Below are 27671 nucleotides of genomic sequence, written 5' to 3'. Positions count from 1 at the left end.
CACTCACACGTTACCCTTTGACATTTGATGAGAAGCAGGTTTAGGTCATGGGGGATTACCGAACGGGCCTACCGGGCCCAGACCCAGGGGCCCAAGGGCTCAGGGGGCCCCAAAGCCAGAGCCTCTGTGTGAAGTCACTGTTATTAAATTTGCCTTTCTTGTCGCATAGTCAAGAAAAGCAATTTTCTTGACTATGCTTAGTCATTCATGTCAATAACACAGCCCCAAAAGTCCTACTGAAAAACTGAAGGAAACATCCATTATCCAAAACCACTTATTCTGCTCTCAGGGTCGCAGGGGTGCTGAAGCCTATCCCAGCAGTCATTGGGCGGCAGGCGGGGAGACACCCTGTACAGGCCACCAGGCCATCACAGGGCCCCCCACACACACACACACACATTCACTCACACCTAGGGAAAATTTAGTATGGCTGATTCACCTGACCTACATGTCTTTGGACTGTGGGAGGAAACCGGAGCACCCGGAGGAAACCCACGCAGACACGGGGAGAACATGCAAACTCCACACAGAGGACGACCCGGGACGACCCCCAAGGTTGGACTACCCCGGGGCTCGAACCCAGGACCTTCTTGCTGTGAGGCGACCGCACTAACCATGGCGCCAGGTGACTATATGTCTTAGCTAATAAGCTGGTGGTGTTAATTCTGTGTATGTGTACTGTAAGTCCTGTTGAGGCAGAAGTGAATTTAGTTATTGTGCTGTTGGCTGCAAGTCAGTATGAGTGTGTGTGTGTGTGTGTGTGTGTGGGGGGGGGGGGTTATGCCTCCATACCCAGGGGCCCATCGTCTCCTATCTGTGGGATTATTTCTCTCTGGGGAAAAAAGAAAAGATGACTTAAACCTACAGCACAGAAACACGGTGACAGCTATGGTCACAAAGCCAGCCCACAAGCTTCACCTGACTTATGGTCGCCTGGCAAGGCTCAGCAGGCAGGTTGTTGTGTGTTAGGGGCGCCATCAATGCACATCGAACCAGAATTAGGGGTTTGCAAGTCTGTCGGATCCCACGGGTCCCGACACATTGAGTTGATTCTGGCTGGGCTTGGGCCTTTTTTTTTCTTTTTTTTTTTTGATCAAGCTTGGGTTGGACTCGGTCTCATTTAACTTCCCCATATATGTGCAGAGCACACATAGGCCTCTGCATGAAATATCGTTATACTGATTATATTGATATCGATGTCAGTCTTTGGTCGGGCTTGGGCTGAAAGAAAGAAGAGAAGAAAGAAAGCCACTTTATTTTGTTACTGTCTTCTTACAAGGAATTTGTTCTCCGTATTTAAGGCACCCTATTGTATAGCAGCAGTGGGCAGCTGCAGCACCCAGGGACCAACTCCTGTTCTTCTTTCCATTGCCTTGCTCAGGGGCACAGGCAGCAGTATTAACCCTAAGATGCATGTTTTTTTGATGGTGGCAGGAAACCAGAGCACCTGGAGGAAACCCACACAGACACGGGGAGAACATGCAAACTCCACACAGAAAGGACCTGGGTGGGCTGAGGTTCGAACCCAGGACCTTCTTGCTCTTCAACAATTCAAACTTCAGAGAGACATGGTCGAGCTTGACCATGTCTCTCTGAAGTTTGAATTGTTTAAAAAATAGTATTATAGTTGTTAAATTGTTAATTTTGGTGTCAGTCTTTTCCTAACAGATATACTAACATATGCAATTCATTAATATCTCAATTGGGTATTTATCTTGACAAAACATAGAGTTAAAAACCGGCGGTCATTTTGACCGCCCATGGTCATTTTAGGTAGGAGGGAAATCCCGGTCGTTCTAGTGTTAAGGCCATGGAGGCCTTACAGGATTGTTGTCTTGCATGTTAGCATGGCCTCTCAGTTGATCACTCGTCACCCTCCATCCATTCTAGAGAAGCAGAGTATTGAAGCCAAAAACATGGTGGCATAGTGCCATAACTGAATCCTAACTGCTACAACAGCCTCTATTATCACTCATCTCACAAAACAGGGTGTTTTTGGTAACTGACAGATTGTAACGTACTCCAAATGAATATGTGACAAACATTTTAAAGATGGGCAGTAAAGCAGTCACTATAGTCTAGAAAACAACAAAAACCTGTTAGAGAGGTATAAAGTTGATCAGCCACAGCATGAAGATATGTGAGAGAGTAATAGAAGTTAGGTTAAGAGGAGAGGTGGCGATTAGCGAGCAGCAGTATGGTATCATGCCACAAAAATGCACTATAGATGAAATGAAAGACATGAAATGAAAGCCACTTTATTTTGTCATTGTATGGTTACAATGACATTATTTCTCTGCATTTAAGCCATCTTATTTTATAGGTGCAGTGGGCAACCGCAGCACCCGGGGACCAACTCCAGTTCTTCTTTCCATTGCCTTGGTCCTAACATGCATGTCTTTTTGATGAGAAGGTTGCTTTGAGAATATTGATGGGGAAGTACAGAGAAGGTCAGAAGGAGTCACATTGTGTCTTCGTGGATTTTGAGAAAGCATTTGATGGGATACCTACAGAGGAGGTGTAGTATTGTTTGAGGAAGTTGGCAGTGGCAGAGAAGTATATAGGAGTGGTGCAGGATATGTATGAGGGAAGTGTGTCAGTGGTGAGGTGTGTGGTCGGAATGATGGACAGGTTCGAGGTGGAGGTGGGATTACATGAAGGATCGGCTCTGAGCCCTTACTTGTTTGCAATGGTGATGGACAAGTTAACGGACAAGATCAGACAGGAGTCTCCGTGGACTAGGATATTCATGGATGACATTGTGAACTGTACTGAGAGTAGGGAGCAGCTTAAGGAGAGCCTGGAGAGGTGGAGGTATGCAGTGGAGAGAAGAGGAATGGAACATCAGTTGAAGCAAGACGGAATACCTATGCGTGAATGAGAGGGAGGACAGTGGAATGGTGAGGATGCAAGGAGTACAGAAGGCGAGGGTGGGTGAGTTTAAATACTTGGGTTCAACTGTCCAAAGTAACGGGGAGTGCAGAAGAGAGGTGAAGAAGAGAGTTCAGGCAGGGTGGAGTGGGTGGAGAAGTGTCAGGAGTGATTTGGGACAGAAGGGTACCAGCAAGAGTTAAAGGGAAGGTTTACAAGATGGTTGTGAGACCAGCTATGTTGTATGGTTTGGAGACAGTGGCACTGACGAAAAGACAGGAGGTGGAGCTGGAGGTGGCAGAGTTGAAGATGCTCAGATTTTCACTGGGAGGGATGAAGAAGGACAGGATTAGGAAAGAGTATATTAGAGGGTCAGCTCAGGTTGGACGGTTTGGAGACAAAGCAAGAGAGGCAAGATTGAGATGGCTTGGACATGCGTGGAGGAGAGATGCTGGGTATATTGGGAGAAGGATGCTGAATATGGAGCTGCCAAGGAAGAGGAGAAGAGGAAGGCCAAAGAGGAGGTTTATGGATGTGGTAAGGGAGGACATGCAGGTGGTTGTCTTGACAGTGGACAGGAAGAGACAGAAATGGATGAGCCGCTGCGGTGACCCCTAACGGGAGCAATGGAAAATAGTAGTAGTAGTCCAGAAAACAGCAGTTTGTTGAGGGATGTTAAGACGTCTTCTCCACTGAGCTCCATTCAGCCTGTGGTCTCCCTGTTTGCACCACAACACGTAGCAAGTTTTACACCAAAGTTTGCTGTCTCTTAGTCTCTTGTTGGGGGGGGGTTACTATTATTTCATAGTGATCATTTCATTGGTGATTTGTGAGATTTAGGCTGGTTTCATGAGGCACGTTTCAACACAAAGGGATGTGCACAGTAGGGATGCCATTTTTCCAGACAGAGTGAAGGGGCAATCCCTAGATTTAAATAACCCAGTCCAGCATTGTAATTGGTTAACAGAGCCATGGACGGATTAATGCACGGGCTGTGCATTCTGGGAGGTAACGTTAACGTGACGTTTGCGCGCCTTAGCAGTTAGTGCTGGTGACGGGTGAAATAATAACAACAACAACAACAACAATAATAATAATAGTAATAATGTAACGTTTTGTGGGTCCTTTAATAATATCACATGCGTTGCGTTGTTTCCGGTGATTACTGTAAGTCACATGACTAATCAAAACTGCTTGGTGAAATTGCATTCAGACTCTCTGGTGTTGTTATAGGGGGGCCCCGTGAATTATTGTGCCCCGGGCCCCAGATTGGTTTAATCTGTCCCTGAACAGAGCTGAAACAGGACAGCCCACTTTTTCAGCAGCATCGTCTCTGTAAGTAAGTGTCCCATTAATGTTCTCCATAGACATTTCAGAAAACCCCTTTATGGGGTGTTTTAAGACCAATTTCACCAACTCCAAGATGAATCATGCCTTATAACAATTGCTTATGAGCAAATAAAATATTTGTAAACATAGCAGACAAAATGCACAAGACTGTGTCCTTACTGTCTTTAGAGGGAATCAACCACTCATCCCGGAAATCACTGTGAATCATCAGATCCCTTTCCTCTCACTTTCAACCGGAGCCGGTTTCAACCAACTTTTGCAATCGTTTCAGTGTTCTTTTTAATGCTTTATGTTATAGTAGTGTTTAGTGATTAGTTCTTCTCATCATTCCAAAAAAACATATCATGCCTGACAGAGAAAACATGGTGGAGTAGGTTGGTAGCATCCATAGATGATGTAACTTTGCTACACTCTGGTCTCCTCCCCATAGACTGTATAAACATAGCATCATTTCAGATGGGGCATTATGAAGCCTGAAGTGTGCCTTTATGCCCACCACTATCTTGCCAGTTGCAGGAGCCAGAAAATCCAAATTTGGGCATCGGGGTGGACCATGGGTGGAGCTGGGGTGAAACCTTGGTGGCAGACAGGTTGATAGACCTGTCAATCACGACAGACATGCCTCAACATGCTACTTTTGTTAATCGTTATTATCTTTTTTGATTTTTGGAGGGATTTTTGATATACTTCATTAATCCCAGTGCATTTAAAGCATCCTAGCTGTGTAGCTAGGAGCAGTGGGCAGCCACCGTGCAGCACCGGGGACCAACTCCAGGTCGTCTTGCCATGCCTCGGTCAGGGGCACAGACATGAGTATTACCTCTAACAGGCATGTCTTTTTGATGGTGGAGGAAACCGGAGCACACCCACTGCAGACACAGGGAGAACATGCAAACTCCACACAGAGGACAACCTGGGATGACCCCCAAGGTTAGACAACCGCGGGGTTCGAACCCAGGACCTTCTTGCTGTGAGGCGACAGCACTAACCTCTGGGCCTCTGGGCCACCGTGCCGCCATCTTCTTAATAGAACAAGAATTTTCAAGATAAGCAACCTCACACTGTGTGCAAGACTTGAGATTAGCAATTGAGACCCCAACTACTTGAATAGAAACAATTTATTGACTTTGTATTTGAAGGTAGAAGCTGGGAATTCTCTCACTGACTTGCATTGGACTGGACGTTTTTTGGAGCCTGCCACCTAGTGGCCCAGCTGGAGCTGCGACTTGAGCCACTTCGCACTGACTTTAACTTCCATACCTGGTGGTTGCAGCTTGCTCCAACTGCCCAGCTTCGGAGCAGTTTACACCTCCACGGTAGCAGCAATATCCCTGATTGGTGGAACTGGATTTAGGCTACACAAGTAGTGTAGTTGTTCACCAGGAATCCGGTATGATATACCATTTCTTAAAACATAGCCAAAGTCAGACTGACTGGCTTCAACAGGATGGTCTCACGATCTCAGGGCTCATGTTAAGCCACCTTGTTAATACGTTATAAATAATAAAATCCAAATGCCGATGGTGGCTAAATATGGTATTTTTACTTCCAGAACGCGACATTTCAGCTGTATGGCTGTAGAACTGCAGTGGCTCATTTAAATGTCAGTTGACACCATAAAACTGTCAGTAGTTGCACCAGGTAGTTTTTGGTCTGTGCATGTCTTTGTGTTGAGCAAGTAGTCACATAACAACACAAATCTGCTCTTAGTGCTCATCAAAGAGTGCAACAGCAGTCGTTTTGTGTGTGTGTGTGTGTGTGTGTGTGTGTGTGTGTGTGTGTGTGTGTGTGTGTGTGTGTGTGTGTGTGTGTGTGTGTGTGTGTGTGTGTGTGTGTGAGACGGTTCTCCAGTTGTGTTTGCACAGAGCAAACAGCTGAGGAGCGACCTGTAATGTTCAGGGGTGCAGCATCGGGCTAGGTCGAAGGAGCCACCGAGGAGTCGTTCACATAGACAAACGGGGCGAGGAGCCACGGCGGCCTTGCCCTGATCTGTTGGATCCGCTAAACTAATCCATCACGCAGTCTAACAAGCTAACTGCCACCGCTACCGAGGTCTGGGCTACCGAGGTCTGGGCTAGCCAGGTCTGGGCTAGCCAGGAGTAAAATAACGCCGCTGAAGGAAAAGCGTGCTAGATTTTCGTGGATTTAATGAAGGTGAGGTGGTGCGAGGGCCTTCCTCCTGAGTTAAAGGGTGATTGCACATAAGTATGTGTGTGCACGCTTGTGTGTGTGTGTGTGTGTGTGTGTGTGTGTATGTGTATGTGTGTGTGTGTGTAAAAATCGATCCCTCTCTTGGTTTCCTCACTGCAGTGGTGAATGGGGAAATAAAGGTGACTTTGAGTGGCAATTGAGTATTCTGGGTGCATGCATGTGTTTGTTCTCTCATGTTCCTGTAGGTGTGTGTACATTCTGATGTCCCCGATTGTGTGTGTGTGTGTGTGTGTGTGTGTGTGAGAGAGAGAGAGGGGGGGGGGGGCTGGGCAGAGAGGCAGCTGACAGCTCCTGCTCCTACCAATGAGGTCCTGAGAGGCAGAGAGGAGCTACTGATGATGACTGGTCTCAGCACCATCGCCGCAATGCAGCAGCATTGACTGTGACGGACAGGCAGTTAGACAGACAGGCAGTTAGACAGACAGGCAGTTAGACAGACAGGCAGACAGGCATGCAGGCAGACAGGCAGACAGAAAGACAGGGAGACGAACAGAGTAGTGTTCCTCTGTGTTTCCTGTGGGCTCTATGTCAGGGGAGCTGTCTGTGGTGCTGACTGTCTATCTCCCTTTTAATAAGCCTCCTCATTGGTCTAACATGGTCTGGCTCTCTCTCTCTCGCTCGCTCGCTCGCTCGCTCTCTCTCTCTCTCTCGCTCTCTCTCTCTCTCTCTCTCTCTCTCTCTCTCTCTCTCTCTCTCTCTCTCTCTCTCTCTCTCTCTCTCTCTCTCTCTCTCTCTCTCTCTCTCTCTCTCTCTCTCTCTCTCTCTCTCTCTCTCTCTCTCTCTCTCGCTCTCTCTCACTCTCTCTCCCTTCCTTGGCCATCACAAGCTGTATAGCCTGTGTATCATTGCAGTTGTACAGTGAGGAGGGATTTTCTCTGCAATAAATAAATAAATAACGTCCCTGTATCCCTGTATCTACCGAGCAAGTTGTTGGGACAATAAAGCTAAATAAACCAAGGAAAATAAACTTATTTTCCAAACAAGTTGTTAGGAAGATAAAAACCCAATCAAGCGCTACCTGAGCCAGCTAGTGACCTTGTGTCTCACTGTAGCCTTCCTGAAGGACACACATGTTAAAGGACAAGCTGAGTTAAGGGTTTGGGTTGGCTGACCATGGGGGGGGGGCAGCGGGGTTTAAGATGCAGCGGCTCGCTGAATGTGCCCCAGCACCGCTCTGGCATGTGTCAGTTTTTATGTCATGATTTAAAATTGGTGAGCCAAATTCAGAGTGATTGAAAGGCCGAGGGCTGACAAGGTCATGGGGAGGGACGGGCACACGCCGTGGAGAGGACGGCCACACTGCCTGCCACACATGGTCCACTAAAACACATCCTGCAACCTGGAATGATAACATGATGGATGTCTGTCGTATTCTTTGTTGAGGTTTGCAGAGATTCCGTTTCTAATAAATTGTGTTGATATAAAAGCTCCTTTATGTTTTCAGATGTTTCCCTCTGATGGTTTTGTTATTATAATGATATTATAATGATATTATAATGACATGGTTCATGTTAAGGAACTGCAAAAGTCTCATTTCCTCTGGCAGGCAAGCACATCATACACAGCTATGGACGCATATTCCCTTCATGAATTATGAATTATGACATCTGAACTTATGTAATGAATGGAATTAAATTAATGCACATGTGCACGTGTGTGTGTGTGTGGGGGGGGGTTATATGCACATGCGCGTGTGTGCCCGCAGTCATGTGTAGTATGTGTGTGCACAGTCAACGTTGGAAAGAGATGGGTTGTACATGTGGGTTATTAAGTGGCGAAGCTGCTGTTGCTAACCACATTTGCACTCTGCACTGTGCCCAAGAGGCCTCGGGCAGGAGGCTGGGACTTCCGTGTTAGACAGAGAGAGAGAGAGAGAGAGAGAGAGAGAGAGAGAGAGAGAGAGAGAGAAAGGAAAAGAGAGAGAGGAAGAATAGAGTGAGAGAGCTGGGGAGGAGTCCCCAGGCAGCTAAGCGCACCACAGAACTATGGGGAGGAAAGGAGGGGGAGGGGAAGACAGAGAATGGTGGTGGTGGTGGTGGTGGTGGTAAGGGGGTGGGGGTCCACGAGCACTGTGTGATGACAGAATGCTCTGAAGGAGCACTGCGTGTATGTGTGTATGTGTGTTTGTGTGTGTGTTTATATGCCTGTGTACAATTGCATGCATGTTTATGTGTGTATGGGGATGTGTGTGCATCCACACTTGTGCCTTTGTGTGTGTGTGGGGGGGCAGGGCAAAGCTATTAATAGCCAATTTCCTCTTTACTGCGAGAGCATAGACGAAGAGGAGGAAGAGGGGGAGAGGAGAGATCACATCCGAAGATTTTCCTTCGATCTCTATTTTGAAAAAAATTAAAAATAAAATAAAAAAGTGCCATGAGTGGTGGTGAAAGGTGTTAGGTGGGACCAAACCCTCTCAGCTCAATGTTTTCCCTACAAAAAACTATTTTTCTTCTCAAGATTTTTAAACTTGATGATGAAGAGTGGAACACAGGTCTTCACAACAAAATACAGCCAATTAAATGCCCTCGTTTAACATTTTCCCCATTGTAAAAACACTTCTATAGATAGATGTAGTGCACGGATATCACTCGTTTCTTACTTTGTCTCTAATATTGACACCATGAGCAGAAATCCCATCCAAAGAAAGTATAATCTACTGAACATTCAATTAACATTATAATTGTTACACAATATCATCATTTTGGTATATATTGCAAAGACTCAGTCTCTTGCCATGCCAGATTGTTTACTTTTAAATTTGCTTTCTTGAAAGAAGAACCGGAAGGGAGAACTTGTTTAGTTTCCCAGTTCCTTCATCTCAGCTCCTATAGATGATTGATGGGAGAAGATCCCCGCATGAGGAAACCAGGGGCAGGACAGAACCACACAGTGGTAGCGGCTTTAGGTCATGACGGGGATCAAGGAACAAGCAACCTAACCAGCCGGGTGTGAACTTAAGCAAACAGGGAGGAAGACCGGGCGATGATAAACAGGTGGGGAAGAGCAAGGGAACGGGCAACAATGGAGGGGGCTAGCAGCTGCTGGAGGGAAGGCTGGGCCTGGCTGAGCTGGGGGCACCTGTGACACCTTACTGTTTACTGGCCGATTACAAGGTTTCAGGTTTTAGTGCTGAAATTTATTCCACTGTGGTACTCGGTGAAACTAAATCCGGTTGAAGACCCCCAGCTACACAATCAAAATGTAAACGTAATAATGTTCTTTACTGAAGAACATCGTGCTTTACCATGTTCTTCAGTAAATTCAGCCAACAACTTATATGTCGAATGTGTCGCTGCTGAAACACGACAAATCCCGATTCCTGTTTAAGGCGGCCCAAATAAAATATTGTAATGATCACGTACGAAAAGACTCGCTAGCCCTTCGCCAGGGTCGGACCCTTTAGCCGACTGGTCGGCGTAGTCGCCTGTGGTGCAGGAGGTCGGGGTTCGCGTCCCGGCTGCGGCAGTTCCCGGCTGGCCCCCCGAATTCGCTACATTGGCCTCAGAAGTGGGATGGTGAGAGCGTGAGGCCATCGGAAGCGCGCGCACCCAGAGGCGTGAGGGAGCGTGTATGCTGAAGTGCGGGGACGCGCTTCCAGAAGGAGGGGGGTAGTGTAACGACCACATATGACTGACTAGACTTGCTAGCCCTTCGCCAGGGTCGGACCCTTTAGTCGACTGGTTAACATAGTCGTGCGGGAGATCGGGGCTCGCGTCCCGGCTGTGGCGGTTCCCAGCTGACCCCCCGAATTCGCTACAATATATTTGATCCATATGGAGAAGCTGATGCTTCCTGTATGTCCTGTTACATCTAGAATAAAAACTGAGTATGAGACGAACTGGTGACAAAGTGTTAGCTAAATGCTGCTTTATTTCTTGTCCTATACATGGATTTCCAACTATAATAGCCATCATCTGTGCAGACCAGGTTTGATCCCCTTTCTCCTCCTTTACCATCTCTCTCACTTTCATTACTCGGCACAGTTTCCTCCATCTTTATTACAAGGTAAAGAAAGGCTTGCAAACACGACTCTCAAAGACTAAAAGGTGGCTTTGTCAATTTACCAGAGAAGTACCACCGTCAAGAACGAGTCAGAACTACACAGCTAGCGACAGACATGGGCCCAAGTCCGAACACTGGGACGGCATCCAGCGCTTGTACCCCCATCCATAGGGTTAGTGGTTGTGTCAGGAAGGGCATCCGATGTAGAATTTTGCCGAATCATCATGTGGATTGACAAGAAGATACCGGATCAGTCAAGGCTCCATACCGGATTGGTTGAGGCCCGGGTTAACAACGACCGCCATTGATGCTGTGCCCTCACATGGTACTTGTTACGGGTCTAGATAGATCGATGCCATCGGCTATCCACTAGTTTACCTTAGATACACATGACCCGCGCTCAGGAACATGTTACATCACTTTGATTATACTTGGCTGCACTGAGCAACTCGTGTGTGTGTCATTCTTTATAAGATAGCCTACTGAAACATGGTGTCAGAAGTCGGAGAACTTATTTCTTATTTTACTAGCTCGCATGTTTAAGTTTGTAGGCCTGAGTAGGTCACATGTCGGAGGATTCCGATTCAGAGCAAAGTACTTCTGCTGAAGACGTTGTCACAGAGGAGCTAACGCTAGCATTACCGGCGCCGATAGCATCACATACAATGGCAGCTAACGTGAATATTCCACCACCGTCCCCGATGAGCTTCACAGGCGATTGGAGTGTCAATTGGGACATTTTTCGGGCCGAATATGAAGACTACGTCCTCGTCAAGGGCATACTTGGCAAGGACAAGAAAATACAAGCGGCTATTCTAAGGAGTGTGATGGGAAGTGAATGCAGGCATATTTACCGCCACAATCTGAACCTCTCAGAAGATGATCAAGGGGATCCTGACGCCATACTGAGAGAGTTGGGGAAATACTTCAAGCCAGCAAAAAACACAATATACGAGAGGTACATTTTCGGGAGTTGCAAGCAGGAGGAAGGAGAATCGTTTGATACCTTTGTGACGAGACTGAGAGAGAGGGCAGCAACCTGTGAGTATGGACAGTTGAAAGATGAAATGATCCGTGATAAGATAGTCCTGGGAGTTGCAAGCGAGGCCGTTAGGCGCAGGCTGTTGAGAGAGAAGGATTTGAACATGGTCACAGCTATTGACATGTGTCGCACAGCAGAGCAAACTGACATCCGAATGAGAGCAATGGCGTTTGCAACAACACCGCAGCCGGAGGCAGTGCATGCCGTTGCTAGGCAACCCAGACAAAACCAATGGAAACAGAGCAATCCACCCAGAACAGCAGGAGATGCAGGCAATTGCAAATATTGTGGCAGCTCGCATTCAAGGGGCAGAGAGCATTGCCCGGCCTTCGGGAAACAATGTAGGTCATGTGGGACACTTAATCACTTTTCTAAAGTGTGCTTAAAGAGCAAAAAGGGGCATGCTGAGGGCAAGGTAAACTGTGTGGAATACACAGAAGAACCCCCAGAGCATAGTAATGATGCAGATGATCTGTACATGTTTGAGTCAATCGGCGCAGTGCACACCAAAGGAAAGAAGTGGTTTGTGACTCTGAAACTCCACGACAAGCCACAACAATGTCAGCTGGACTCTGGAGCCACCTGCAATGTAATGGGCTTTCAAGACAAGAAAAGGCTGGCCCCAAACACACCTCTCCGTCCGAGTGACACCAGACTGAAGCTGTATTCGGGGGAAACACTGAGCTCTATGGGCACCTTTGAGACTGACTGTACTGTGAGAGGCCAAACACACAAGCTCTCATTCGAAATAGTGAGGACCAGCCAACATCCTCTTCTGTCAGGCTCCACCTGTGAACGCTTAGGGCTCATGCATTTCACAATTCCAGAGGATGTGCTCAAAATGGAACACACACAACCAGGAGCCCTAACTAAAGAACAGCTTATCAACAGATACAGTGACGTGTTCAACTCCCCTGTGGAATCCGTGCCTGGGGAGGTCCATTTTGACCTTGATCCTAGTGTTGCTGCAGTACAGAGTGCCCCTCGCAATGTCCCAATCGCAATGAAAGCAGCAGTCAAAGCCCAGCTGGACAAGTACGAGGCTGACGGCCACCTTGCGCCTGTCACAGATCCTACAGATTGGATCAGCAACATGGTGATTGTTAAAAAACCGGAGAAGCTGAGAATATGCATTGACCCTAAACCATTGAACAAAGCCCTAAAGCGCTCTCACTACATCATGCCTACCTTGGAGGACATTTTGTATAAATTGCCCAAGGCCAGAGTCTTCACGTTAGTGGACGCTCGGGATGCATTCCTGCAATGCAAACTGGACTATGAGAGTAGCCTCATGACCACGTTCTGGACCCCCTGGGGGAGGAAGCGGTGGCTCAAGCTACCATTTGGAGTATCGGTGGCGCCCGAGGTATATCAGCGCAAGCAGCACGAGCTCCTCGCCGGTCTGAAGGGCGTTGAGCCCATTGCAGACGATATCCTGGTCGTCGGCTGCGGGGACACAGACAAGGAGGCTGGGGACGACCACGACGTCAAGCTTGCGGCGTTGATGGAACGCTGCCGCGAGGTCAAGCTTCGCCTCGGCCTGAAGAAGTTGCAGTTCAAGGTGGCTGAGGTGCAGTTTCATGGCCACATTCTCTCATCTGCTGGACTGAAGCCCGATCCAGAGAAGGTGAGAGCCATTATTGACATGCCGAACCCAACAGATGCCAAGGGCGTGCAGCGTCTCATTGGCTTCGCTAACTATTTAGCCAAGTTCATGCCTCATCTATCTACTGTCTGCGAGCCGTTGCGACGCCTGTTGGACAAGGACACACCCTGGCACTGGCTGCCTAAGCACGAGGCGGCGGTTCATGAGCTTAAGGCGCTGGCGACAGCCATGCCCGTCCTGCGCTACTATGATGTAACTAAGCCAATCGCAATCCAGAGCGACGCCAGCCAGAGCGGTCTCGGTTGTTGTCTCATGCAGGAAGGTCAGCCCATCGCATTTGCCTCGAGGGCTCTTACCCCCACCGAAAAAAACTATGCACAAATTGAGAAGGAGTGTCTCAGTATCGTCTTCGCCTGCCAGAGGTTTCACCATTACCTATATGGCCGCGACCCAATCACAGCAGAGACGGACCATAAGCCTCTGATCTCTATTTTCAGCAAGCCACTTCTCAATGCGCCCAAGAGACTCCAGAGCATGCTCATGACTCTGCAGAACTACGACCTGAGGGTAATCTACAAACCAGGCCCAGAGATGTTCATAAGCGACACGCTCAGCAGAGCTACGGCTGGATGCTCCGGCAGACGGACTGCATATCAGCGACACGCTATCTGCTCTCTGCAACAAGAGCAGGAAGACATACAGCACGTGAACCAGGCAGAGTACCTGAATGTGACTAACCAGCGGCTGGAACAGATCAGACGACACACCGACAGAGATGAATGCTTACAGGCACTGAAGAACACTGTTCTCGTGGGCTGGCCAGATGTAAAGGAGGAAGCGCCCCTCATCGCTAGGGAGTACTGGCCCTTCAGGGATGAAATCAGTGTGCAGAACGGAGTTCTGTTCCGGGGGCAAAAAGTCATCATCCCAAAGTCACTCCGCCCAGAAATGTTGACGCGCATACATTCAAGTCACATAGGGGGTGATGCATGCTACCGACACGCTCAAGAGACATTGTACTGGCCCAACATGCAGTCAGAGATAAAGGACTTTGTAAGCAGCTGCTCGACCTGCAATGTGTACGCCCACAATCAGCAAAAGGAGACCATGCTCTCTCACGAAGTACCAACCAGGCCATGGCAGGTCTTGAGCATGGACCTATTCAGCTTCAGACAGAAAGACTATCTCCTAATAGTCGACCACTATTCCGATTTTTGGGAGATTGAGCTTCTACCCGACATGTCTGCAGAGACAGTCATCAAGTGATGTAAGGCACAGTTCGCCCGACATGGTCAGCCAGAGAAGGTTATTACAGACAACGGCCCTCAGTTCACAGCTCAGTTCACACGGTTCGCTTCTGAGTGGGAATTTGAGCACGTGACCTCCTCTCCCAGACACCCGAAAGCGAATGGCAAGGCCGAGTCGGCCGTGAAGATTGTAAAAAATCTTCTGCGTAAGGCCGCGCATGATGGTGAAGACCCCTGGAAAGCCGTGCTTCACTGGAGGAATACACCTACGGAAAACATGGGCAGCAGCCCAGCACAACGCCTCATGTCCCGCCGGTTGAAGACGTCCATCCCGGCGGCAAGCAAGCTCCTGGAACCAGCTGTTGTCGTGGGCGTCACTGAAAAGCTGCGCCACAGGAAGCAACTCGCCAAATCCTTCTATGACAGATCTGCCCGTGAATTGCCGGCACTTGAAATTGGGGAAGTCGTACGGATGAAGCCCCTGCCAGGTGATAACACTGGCCGCTGGAGAGTCGGAACTTGTCTCCGCAGGGTTGCGCCGAGGTCTTATCTTGTGGACATTGATGGCTCCCTGTACCGTCGTAACAGGATCGATCTCAGAGTGGCTGAGCCAGCTGCACGAGCCGCGCACGATCCTGTTGAACCCGCTGCGGCACACACACCGGACGGGGATCCAGCTACAGAAACTGTCATTGAGACCCCTCAGGCTGTGTTCGAGCCGAGCCCCATCAGGTCCATGCCCAAGGCGCCATCTACTCCTGTTGGCGCTCCGCGTTCGGATGGACACACTTACACAAGGGTTGGACGGCTGTCTAAACCTCCACTGAAACTCACTATGTAATCTGAATAATGTTGATGGTTGCTATGTGGGAGAGAGGGGGAAAAGAGGAGAAATGTTATCATACGCTACTGTGGTTATTACACTGGTATGGGATATGAAGAGATTTACTGCTGTTGCACTGTTATTGGTTGTTCGTATATGAAAGTAATTTTATTTTGCACTAACTTCATGTGTATGTGTTTATACTTGGAAAAGGAGGATGTTACGGGTCTAGATAGATCGATGCCATCGGCTATCCACTAGTTTACCTTAGATACACATGACCCGCGCTCAGGAACATGTTACATCACTTTGATTATACTTGGCTGCACTGAGCAACTCGTGTGTGTGTCATTCTTTATAAGATAGCCTACTGAAACAGTACTGATGGAAACTATAAAACCCGCTGTGGCGACCCCTGAGAAACAGGGAACAAGTCGAAAGAAGAAGAACTACAGATAGGGCACAATCTCAACTCAGAGATAAAGGTCGGGGTTATTCCTCACTTTAAAATAGACCTCTACAGTGAGACACACTGTATATCTCAGGCGCAAATTAGGGATTCAGGATACAGCCGTTTCACTCCGATGTAAAAATGCATATGGGTTAAAATATTTGACTCTCTTTTTCTTTTTCTTTTTTGCTTTCCTTTTTTTTTTCGTTGCCGTTCGCTTGAGGATTGCGCTCGTGCATTCGAGATTGCTCGAGGTGGGACTTTATTGGCTTTTGAATCTGCATTATTAAGAATTCACTCGCAACTGTTAGCTTAGCATAAACTGCATTGGCCCCGTGTCTACCAACGGCACGCGCACAACACTAATAGTGATCTGTCAACATCCACACCTTTTGTTTGCCAAATAATTTTTATAAATAACATGTTCAAATGTACATGTTCGTATGTATTTAACAACCCAGTCACACGGACTTTCGTGATGGCATCACGTTAATTAATAATCGTGATACCATCACGATTATGACCTGATTTACGTGATGTGGTCACGATCTGATAGAACCCTAACCCTAACCCTCGAGTCGTGACCACATCACGTAAATCAGGTCATAATCGTGATGGTATCACGATCGAAGGTCCGTGCGACTGGGTAGGTATTTAAATATGTTTAAACTGCCACATTTCAGTTCTACTTGTATCATTCAATTTATTTAAATAAATAAAAAATATCTAAACGCAGTTAAAGTACCCTTTTCATTTCTGTCATAGGCAGAAAATAGATGGATGTGGATGCAGTGTGAGGACCTCTAAACGAGGACAGCTCTTTAGAGGTCAGCATCACCGCTGTGTCGGGCCAAGCAGGTGACTGGCTGGCTGGTGTGAAATCCACTTGACAGTAAATGAACCTCTGCTTATCCTGCACTTCTCCGGAAATCTCCTCGCAGCGTTGAACAGCTAACACACCAAACAGCCTCACTTTCTTCCCATTACGACAAAACAACTACGCTGCAGTTTCTCCCTCCGCAGATTCAAGCAAGGGCAAACCAATGACAAGCCCCACCGTGCGTCTGTGCTGCCTGCGTGTATCCGTCTTACGGACCGGGTCTTCCGAAACCGCCGGTCTGGGCACGCTGCATCCTTTTTTGTGTGATGTTGGATGTTTGCGTGATCCTCTACACGCCGAGTGTGTTGATAACACATGTGATGCATTCAGAATTATAACCTTGAGCCTGTTCTCCCTCGTCACACAGGGCGTTTCTGGAGGAAGACGCTTTTCATCAGACTAACAGGGCAGCGTCCCTCTCTCATCTCGAAATGAAGACGCTCTCTACTGCAAGCAGCACTCCGCATGCCATTACCACTCACACACAATGTCACACGCACGCACGCACGCACGCACACACACACACACGCCTCTCTCTCGCGCGCGCGCTCTCTCTCTCAATCAGGGGTCCTATCACGGAAGATAAACTCTTGTTGTGGACATGTTAATAATGTAAAGCAGTGACTGTTAATTTGGTAAAAATATGTGTTATAGCAAAAGTTGGTTTCTTGTTACATGAAAAGCTGTTTTCAAATTCAAATTCTCTCTTCCTCCGTCTCTCTCTTAAATGTGTGGTTGTGCCACAGTGCACCCGGTTAAAGTGACTGGCACCGTGGCAGCGGAGCAGGAGCTGTGTCTTTGTACTGCGACTGGAGGAGGATGGAGGGAGACAAGAGGACACAGGGACCCGGGAGCAGCACGGCGGCATGGGCGAGAGAGGCTCTCCAGCATGAGTCAGGCGTGTTGTGTAACACAGAGGAGAGACTAGTGGCCTGCCGCATCTCCCTACTGGCTCTCGCTGGCATGGTACAACCCCCGTGTGTCTCACACACACACACACACACACACACACACACACACACACACACACACACACACACACACACACACACACACACACACACACACACACACACACACACAGAGAGAGAGAGAGAGACAGAGAGAGAGAGAGAGAGAGAGAGAGAGAGAGAGAGAGAGAGAGAGAGAGAGAGAGATGTGAGCACGTAAACACACACAAGCGCACACATACACAAACAGTATGATGTCAATGGGCAATGCATAACAACGGAATAGTCCATGAAATATGCAAACACACACACACACACACACACACACACACACACACACACACACACTCTTCCCTGTGGACATTTGTGAGCGCAAACATGGGAGAACAGCCATTTGGGCAGTAGTCCATGCACGCACAGAAACAGAAACGTATATCCACAACAGATCACAGACTCACATAACATGGCCAGTAACCAATGAGGAGCATGGCTGCATGCCAAACGTAGCATCCAATTACCATACTGCAAAGATACCTTGTAAGTGGGAAGGATGTTGGATGGATGGATGGATGGATGGATGGAATGGTGTAACTGGGAAAGATGTGGTGTAACTGGATGTCATCCATTTCTCGACAAATATATGTAAACATCATGACTTAGCACTGTGGCCAGCTGAAAAAAGAATCAATCTTAATTGATATGACATTTGGTCGACACCCCCGCAGGATGAGCGTGTCACGTCATCCTGGATAAATACCCAATCCGCTGTGGGCCATCGATGTCTCATTACACGATGCTCATTTCAGCAGTGTGGACATTCAATAACCCTGCCATCCCTTGCTGTCGTAAAACAATGTTAACTGTCAATGGGCTAACAGCACAAAGCATGATAAGAATCCCTGGAGCATACTTGAGGAAAATATAACACATTAACAGCAAATCTGAGCTCCTTTCATTCGTTAGTTGGTGTGAAATAATCTATTCCAACATTAAGTTTGAATTCATCTAAGAAATGTGAATGCCCAAGTGTGTGCAATAATGAAAAAACAAGGGAGTTCAATGGCTTTGGATTCAAGTTCATTCAACACACCACTCCATTTTTACTCCTTCTGAGTAAAATAACACACACAACAGGTTTACTATATTATAGAATCTAACAAAAAAAAACAAACAGGGAAAACAATCTATACATATATATATATATATATAAAGTGTATGTGTATGTTTGTATGTTCGTTTAAAACTCCAGAAATACTCATTGTAGAACAAACAGAAAGGTATCTTTAGAATCAGCATTTTCCAAGGACTGCACAGTTCGAAAAATATTTCAAAAACCAACTAAAAAATTTGATTTATTTGCGAAAGGCATTCTAACGTGGCTTTGTGGAGACTTCCGGCAAATCCTTCTAGTGGTCATGGGAGGCACTACACCTAACATTGTCAATGCTAATCTGAGGGCACGCAACATGGTTTACCCTGACGCGCTTGAGCAGTGAGCGATTAATACACACTTGGCAAAGAAGCTTGATGAATGAATTGAAAATTATGACATTAGATAATTTTCGTTAATAACATTCGTTTATTCGAAATTCATTTATCACATGTATCATATCAAATTATCCTATATTTCATCATCAATTATATCGTAAAGATCAGATCGTGTTGGTTGTTTTGGTGAGAACATTTTCCCCAGGCAACACTGGGTACTTCTGCTAATATATATATATATATATATATATATATATATATATATATATATATATATATATATATATATATTTAAATATAGCAGCAGCTTCTTTTCACCTGACAGTGACACGTTTAGCCAGGGGAACGTAGCACGTGGGAGGATCACGCCATTCCCCCCAGTTCCCCCTCCCCACTGAACAGGGGTCTCGACTGACCAGAGGAGGCACTAGTACAGTGACCAGGACACATACTCACATCCGGCTTCCCACCTGCAGACACAGCCAATTGTGTTTGCAGGGGCAACCGATCAAGCTGGAGGTAACACGGGGATTTGAACTGACGATCCCCGTGTTGGTAAGCAACAGAACAGATTGCCACGCTACTTGGACAACATAATCTAACAATATATTTAAATCCACCTTGGTAGAGGTTTTGTAAATGTCCTTACATGACTATATAACACATCTGGCTGGGTACAATAGCACAGTGATGGTATACTAGTACATGTACATGGACTATATTTCCTATATATGGGGACTATGTTTCTGCTTCCGGTGTGGGAAGATGGCCGTGTGAATTCACGTTTGCAACAGCCTCACCCAGTACCAGTGTGGGAAGATGGTAGCGCGAACTTACGTTTGTGGCGGCCTCACCCAGTACCGTCCATGTAGTGTTTTTGTCCGCATCTGCATCTACGTTTGTGTTTTCATTTGATGGCTGGCAGAGCTTGGTCCTCTGCGTCCGGTGGGCCCGAAGACCACGGCCCTGCCTGGAGCTGTATCCGAGGAGGAAACACCGAGCGCGGTCTGAGAGGACGATGAAACGGGGCTGGCTAAGCGAACTGCTAACCCATACAGACCGGCAGTACCGATAACACCGAGGGCGGTCTGGCGGCGGCCTCACCTAGCATTGACTGTGTTTTCGGTGTTGTCGTGTGGAGTGTGGGGAGGTGTGTCAAAGGCGTCTGGCAGGGAGAGCTGGCACTGGATCAGCTGGAGGAGCCTGGTCTACTGCGTCCAGTGGGCCCAGGCACCATGGCCCTGCTTGGAGCTGCGCCCAAGGAGGAAACATCGAATGCAGTCTGACAGGACACGGAAGCAGGGCAGGCTAAGCTAACTGCTAGCCCATGCCGACCGGCAGTCCGACAGTCATCCTGGCGTTCGCTCTCTTGGACAGTGATTTTATATGTTGGATACATGTGTTTTTGTAGTTTGGATGTGTTTTTGTCGTTGTGTTGCACTGCTGTGGGCCAGGAAAACAATATTTCATTTCATTTCATGTGCGCAGGTGCATGGAACGAAATGATAAATAAAGGTTCCTGATTCCCGATTCCTGATTGAGATCTAGTATATTGCAGGATATATACTTGTAAATATATTTGAAATTCAATCTTAGATTTTGATTTACAGTACCAACATTCAAGAACTTTATTGTCATTGTGCCAAGCACAAGGAAATTGCAGTTGTGTCAACCTCAAAATGGTGTATATATATATATATAAAATAGATAAATAGTTGGGTGGGGTTAACTGCATCAGGCCAACTCATATTTTAAAGGGGACAATTACAGAAAAGTAGATTGAATTGAACATCAACTACCCCCTGAAGACTGTATGGACTGTATGCGCCTCTCTCTCGTATAATATCGTCTCTTAACTGTACAATATAACTGAGTCTATTGAACTGGACGATTAAGCTTACAAGGTTTCTAGCTTGTGTGTGTGTGTGTGTGTGTGTGTGTGTGTGTGTGTGTGTGTGTGTGTGTGTGTGTGTGTGTGTGTGTGTGTGTGTGTGTGTGTGTGTGTGTGTTGTCCTTGCTGGACATCCAATGACAGATGGAAAGCTAGGCATGGGATCCAACTGGACATTGGCCCTCAGGAATGGAAATGGCCACATTAACACTTCACTTACCGTGCAGCAAACGGACAGCAAGATGTACAGGCGGACATGAAGACAATGAGAACAGGCAAACAATCAGAGATATAAGACAGAGATAGACACACATATATAATCTATACATGAGTGCCCACATATCGCAACACTCACACAAATACACACACACACACACACACACACACACACACATACAAAAAACTCACATTAACCAGGTAGAAGAGAAAATCCTGCTGGAGATTTGGATTTGAAAGAGCACGGGCAGGTGACTCAAACATAATTCCTCTGCATAGAAGACTAAAGGTAAGAGTCAGGATAAGTGGGACATAAAATATTAAGCTGTCACACTGAATATCCTGAATTAGGTTGGAAGACAAACGGTGGCGCCATAGCCTCGCGATCTTGATGAATCTTGCAGGTTTTCATATTGCAAGTAAAGTCTGGTTACCCGCTGCATGTAGAAAAGGTGACCCGGCCAAAGTTAGGCTGGGGGGGTGGAAGCAAATCGTTTCCATTTTGCTATGAATGTTTTGGCCTTGTCGCCACAGCTGAGAACAGTTCTGCAAGGCGTCAGAGCAGACTGCCCCTGGTGCTGGTGCTACTGGGTAGGAAGTGCAATCCGATAAAACCTGACCGAGAGCCTACGTGATAAAAAACCCCAAGAACTGTACTGAAGAACACAGTCCATGCCAGTAAACTGCCTTCCTTTTCTTACCATCACTGGTCAACAATATCAGCTGACGTCGCCATTGTTCATCTGCTTCCTGGCAACTATTTGTGACTTGCTTGTGTCGCCAGCAACGAAGACGAGGGTGACGCTGATTGGTGTGCTCAAATTTTGGGTGGGCGGCCTTTTCTAAATGCTGTAAATGCAGTGAGCAACCAGATGTTATCTCGCAACGTGAAAACCTGAGACATTCGCCTGGCTCACAAGGCTACAGGAGCTGCATGGCGACTGAAAAATATCGGGGAGATTGATGATTTGTTCACTATTAACTCCCCTTCAACTAGTCCTCCAACTAGTCCTGCGCTATTGTGGAAAAAGAATCGGTTCATACATAAAGCATTACATTAACTGGTCAATTAATGATTTCCAAAGTGTTGGGCTTATTTGGAGTGGGATGGGGGAGGGGGGGTGACATAAAGAATGAGAATCAGAGCGGAGTTAACATTTCATAAGAAACGGTTGCATGCAGAAGCACTAAGCAAACACAACGTGTTATTAGATGAACATCGCCAGATTTAAACGCTGACTCCTGGGCTACACAGACCATAACGGGTGTGTACTGAACGGTTCCTCACAGTTCAGGACACAGTCAATGAGTGTTTATGGAGAGCGCAAATGAGTGAGAGGAGGGGTGTCCGAGTAGCATGGCAGTCTATTCTGTTGCCGACCAACACGAGGATCGGCGGTTCGATCCCCATGTTACCTCCGGCTTGGTCGGACGTCCCTACAGACACAATTGGCCGTGTCTGCGGGTGGGAAGCCGGATGTGGGTATGTGTCCTGGTCACTGCACTAGCGCCTTCTCTGGTCGGTCGGGGTGCCTGTTCGGCAGGGGTGGGGAGGGGGATCTGGGGGAATAGCGTGATCGACCATGTGCTACGTCCCCCTGGCGAAACTCTTCACTGTCAGGTGAAAAGAAGCGGCTGGTGACTTCACATGTATCGGAGGAGACTTGTGGTAGTCTGCAGCCCTCCCCGGATAGGCAGAGGGGGTGCAGCAGCGGCCATGACGGCTTGGGGGTAATTGGGGTAATTGGCTGGATACAATTGGGGACAAAAAAAGGGGGGGTGAGAGGAGCAGGTGGAGCATCACTTCTGTATATCTAGAGCTTATGAGGTGTCAGTACACAAGCAGAAGACTGGTCTACCTTAAGTGCTAGTGACAAACAAAACCCAAATATCCACGTATTAAATGCAAAATGTAGGAAACCAGACATGATAGCAGAGGAGCTTATACTTCTCACTGCCAAAGCTATGACGTCAGCCATCAAATAAAATTTTTTTTTTTAAAAAAAACACTTTCCAAAGAAATATTTGAAAGCATAAATTTGATATTTCACATAATTTGGACAAAAACTCACCGAGAAGCTAAAAGCCAAACACTTTATGATTGGTTACGTTCGTGACTGGTTGAAGATTTGGTGTTTGGTGGTGGTGGTGTGGGAGCGTTGGGCTGAAAAGTCTTCTACTATGGGCTGACTGAAAACATTTGGGAACCGCCAGGTTAAATGACAACGAAACGATAAAGGCGACACATGAAGGGAATCATAAAACCATCTTACCCAGCATGCCCTTGTTGGGCTCGGACAGGCACATGTCCTTTTCAGCGCTGGGCAGCACGAAGCCTACCACAAAGATTTCCACGCCGTCTGCCATAAGTGCCAGCCCCAACACAAAGTAGAGCGTCCACTGGAACTTGCCGTGGCCGCACTCCTGCAGGATGGTCTCGTACTGCTCGGCCAACTCCTCCTGGTCTTTCCTCCTCTCTGCCTCGTAGGCTGACAGGTCCCTGAACTGCTGCGCCTGCACCGCTGTCACCCCATCAATCCCGCCCACCTTACCCGAGTCAGCCCTCGGGATGCCCTGGTACTCCCCCTCATAAATCTCATCGTCCTCGTCATGTCCCTCGGTGGAGTCACTGTGGCCGCCCTCGTCGTCGTTGGCCCGACTGTCATTGCGATAGTAGCCACCGTCATTGCCGGGCACACCCGCATAGTCATCCTCATCATCTTCTTCCTCAAAACGTTTGTACGAACGCTTAGTGTACTCGTCGGACATCTTGTCCACGCCACGCCCAACCTTCTTGCCAACCTGCTTCTTGGCCACTTTGGCGATGTCCTTGGCACCACGGATGAAGTCGGTGCGGCCGTCTCGGTAGGCTCCGTCATCGTCCATCTTGGTTCTGGAGGGGGTGGTCAGTCACTGGTAGGAACGGGAGATATCAGGACTGGCCTAAGCACATGGGTGGGTGTGCAACAGGGATCTCGGTCGATGGTGGAATTCAGCAAACTCCTTCCAAGGCGGTGCTGCCGTTAGGCTTTAACCAGTCCGTGCACCCGCGAGCAGAAACCTGCGGATGAACAGAGAGTTGTGTCAGGATAATTCACAACACGAGTACAGACCCAATTAAAAAATAACATAAATTACCGTTGTCGCTCAAAAGTCTCTACTGAATATTACAGCGCTTTCTGAACACCCCTCGTCTTTTTCAAAAGTCATGGTAAAATATAAAAAGGAAGCGGCAGTTTTAATGAGCGGACATCTGACGCCTGGAGTTTGGTGGTCTGCGTTGAGACAGCGTCGGTTATGTGGCGGCTCGTCACGTGACTCGAAACACCTGGCGGAACAAACTGCGACATGGAAAATTCCTACCCAGACGCCCAGCTGGGGCGGCCTGCCGGGGGGCTCCGTGAGGACTGATGTGACCCGAAACTTTCTTCCTGGTCAGTGTTATGGCAGAACGCTGTTATTTGCATTGTCTTACACCGTGCAGCCTATTAGCAAACCAGGCTCATAGTCTCACATTCACAGACTGTCCAGCAGCAGACAGGTTTTCGGCGGTATTGAGCTATATTAAGAGGACTGCTCAGTACTATGGCTGCTAATGGTGTTACCCCTACATAGACACTGTATAGAGGTAATGCTGAAAAGCCCTTCCTGTTAATGAGATTGGTCATTTGGAAGGAGAATAACAGGGGTTTGACATAAAAGATGTTGGTAGATGGCATGGAAAGTATTTGGTCTCAGAGTTGATGATGATTCCTAATCTTCCTTCGTTCTTATCCCTCCCTTTTCCTTTTCTTTTTTTGGGGGGGGGGGGTTCCCCCCCTTTTTCTTCCAATTATACCTGGCCAATTAGCCCACTCTTCCGAGCTGTCCCGGTCGGGGAGGGCTGGTGACTCCACGTCTCCCCCGATACATGTGGAGTCACCAGCCGCTTCTTTTCACCTGACAGTGAGGAGTTTCACCAGGGGGACGTAGCACGTGGGAGGATCACGCTATTTCCCCCCCCCCCCAAGTTCCCCCCTCCCCTCTGAAAAGGCGCCCCGACCGACCAGAGGAGGCGCTAGTGCAGCGACCAGGACACATACCCACATCCGGCTTCCCACCCGCAGACACGACCAATTGTGTCTGTAGGGACGCCCGACCAAGCGGGAGGTACCCTTTTCCTTTTTCAGTTTACTTTTTCTACCCTCTTTTAACGTCTCCACCTCCACCTCCTCTTCCCTCCAAACTCTGTTCACTGTGCTGTCGTGTCTGTTGTGGCTGTTCTTCTCATCGTCTTCTGTGTTCTCCGTCTAATTTGGGATGTGGTGATTTATTTTCATTTTAGTTGTTTTACCCCGTCTCGCTTCATGCCGAGCCCCTTTGGACCCTGTGTTAAAGGATAATTCCAGTGTTTAACATGGCTCTTATTTTGGTAGTTTTCAACGTGCATATCAGTTACGGTATCATTGTCAAGGCGCGTCAGAAATCAGGGTGCATTTTAACAGATTACAAACAAAACATGCATGTTTATCCCACTTCATGTTGGCAAAACTATGAGTATAGTTGCCGTTAACATGTCAGGGATATGGCTTACCATATCATCTCCCACAATCTCCACCAGATTTCCTGTGCTTGCCCCTTTCAAATAAGCACAAATTATTCCCCCTCCGGCACATCCCTGCCTATGTGGGTAAAGCCTTATTTGGAATTTTGCCTAAAATGTCTTGGAGATATTCTTTACTGTGCAGCTATAATAATAACCAGCGTTAACAGAATATGTAATGTGTGCAAGAAGTCAAGCAAAGGCGAGATTTCCCTGCAGACTTGTGGGTATCAGAGACCACAGCTGCTGTGAGCTGACAAAGATTCTACTGGTTTTCTACTGGTTTACACTGGTTTTCTACTGGTTTTACTTCTTTCTTTGAAGCCTTGTGCAGCAGTACGGCAGAACAGCATGAGAATATTCAGGTTGGAGGGACCCTGTAGGGTCTAATAACACTACGTGTAAATATTGGCTGACAAATACTGAATTTTGCTAACTGTAGTTCAACTATATTCAACACTTCTATATGTTCAACTAAATACAAAGATTGGGTGTATCAGCTGCTATGCATCACTTGGCTCTGAATGCTGTGCGTTCATCTTTTAGTGATCAATAAATCTATAAATCAATAGTCTTTGTAATTTACAAGTGTCCATAAGAAGCTGTGTTAAACTATACACAGCAAATGCTGATAAACTGAGCTACTAATTCAAACTTGGTAACAATATAGAATCACCACTACAACTGCTACTACTACTATTACCACTACTACTGCAACTGCTGCTACAAATACTACTACCACTACTGCTACTATGACTACTGCTCCTGCTACTACTACTGCTGCTACTACTACTACCATTACTACTACTACTGCTACTATGACTACTGCTCCTGCTACTACTACCGCTGCTGCTACTAATGCATCTATTACTACTACTACTGCTACTATGACTACTGCTGCTGCTACTACTGCTGCTGCTACTAATGCAACTATTACTACTACTACTACTATTGCTGCTGCTGCTACTACTACTACTACTACAACAACTACTGCTTCCACTAATCCAACTATTACAACTGCTGCTACAACTACTACTAGCACTACTGCTCCTGCTACTACTACTACTACTACAACAACTACTGCTTCCACTAATGCAACTATTACAGCTGCTGCTACAACTACTACTAGCACTACTGCTCCTGCTACTACTATTGTTGCTGCTACTAATGCAACTATTACTACTACTACTACTACTATTGCTGCTGCTGCTACTACTACTACTACTACAACAACTACTGCTTCCACTAATCCAACTATTACTACTACTGCTACTGCTATTACTACTACTACTACTGCTGCTGCTGCCACTTCCTACTACTGTTGCTAATACCACTATCACTGCTGCTACTACTAATACTGCTATTACTCCTGCTACTACTACCACTACTATGCCTACTGCTGCAACTACTGCTACTACTAATGCAACTATGCCTACTATTATGACAACTGCCCCTGCTACTACTACAAATATTAGTATTATTACTGTTGTCATATAAATCTGGGTATTATCTACATAAATGGTGTTTTAGCTTTGCTGTGATATCGTATTGATACTTTTTTCCCTTCCGTTTTTTTTGTTGATTTTTTACTTTATTTGGTTTGGCAACAGCAGGTGAAATGAGAGAGAAGAAATGGCTCGCAGGACGTTGAGTGCTGAGAAGGTAAACAGCCTGCAGGTGTTTAACAGACACATACACAGAATACTGCCTCACCAACATCACAGCGCCGAAAGGCCTGCTGGGAAATCTGTGTTTCTAAGAACACACTCAGCGAAAGCCGACTGAAACCGACACCTCAGAGGAGGGAGGATTTAAATAGACGTCTCGTTAGAGCTCCTCTTTATTCATGTTAGGTCCCAGACAGGGACATTATACAACGAATATGACATGCAAATCTGTGTTTTTGTGATTGAATCAATGTCTGATATAATTTGACATAAAGTGTGACTGTAATACTTGGAATATTCAGTGAAGTTATCTATACCCAGACAAAGGCTGTGGTTAGAATTGATCAGTTTAATACCATTACTTTCCCAGGAACTTCACATTAGATTTCTCCAA

At 47.0% G+C, this 27671-nt stretch overlaps 1 protein-coding gene across 1 annotated transcript in view; it reads right to left on the bottom strand.

Moving 5' to 3' along the window:
• Positions 1 to 23914, bottom strand: part of sv2a (synaptic vesicle glycoprotein 2A) — a 30216-nt gene extending 6302 nt beyond the window's left edge. The window contains exon 1 of the mRNA XM_056287001.1: positions 23294 to 23914. Within this exon, the coding sequence (XP_056142976.1) occupies positions 23294 to 23914 (621 nt within the window). The remainder of the gene's footprint in view (positions 1 to 23293) is intronic.
• Positions 23915 to 27671: the final 3757 nt, after the last annotated feature.

Source organism: Lampris incognitus, chromosome 9 (assembly GCF_029633865.1).
Source record: "Lampris incognitus isolate fLamInc1 chromosome 9, fLamInc1.hap2, whole genome shotgun sequence".
NCBI classification, from domain to species: domain Eukaryota; kingdom Metazoa; phylum Chordata; class Actinopteri; order Lampriformes; family Lampridae; genus Lampris; species Lampris incognitus.
This window is presented reverse-complemented; position numbering and strand designations above follow the sequence as displayed.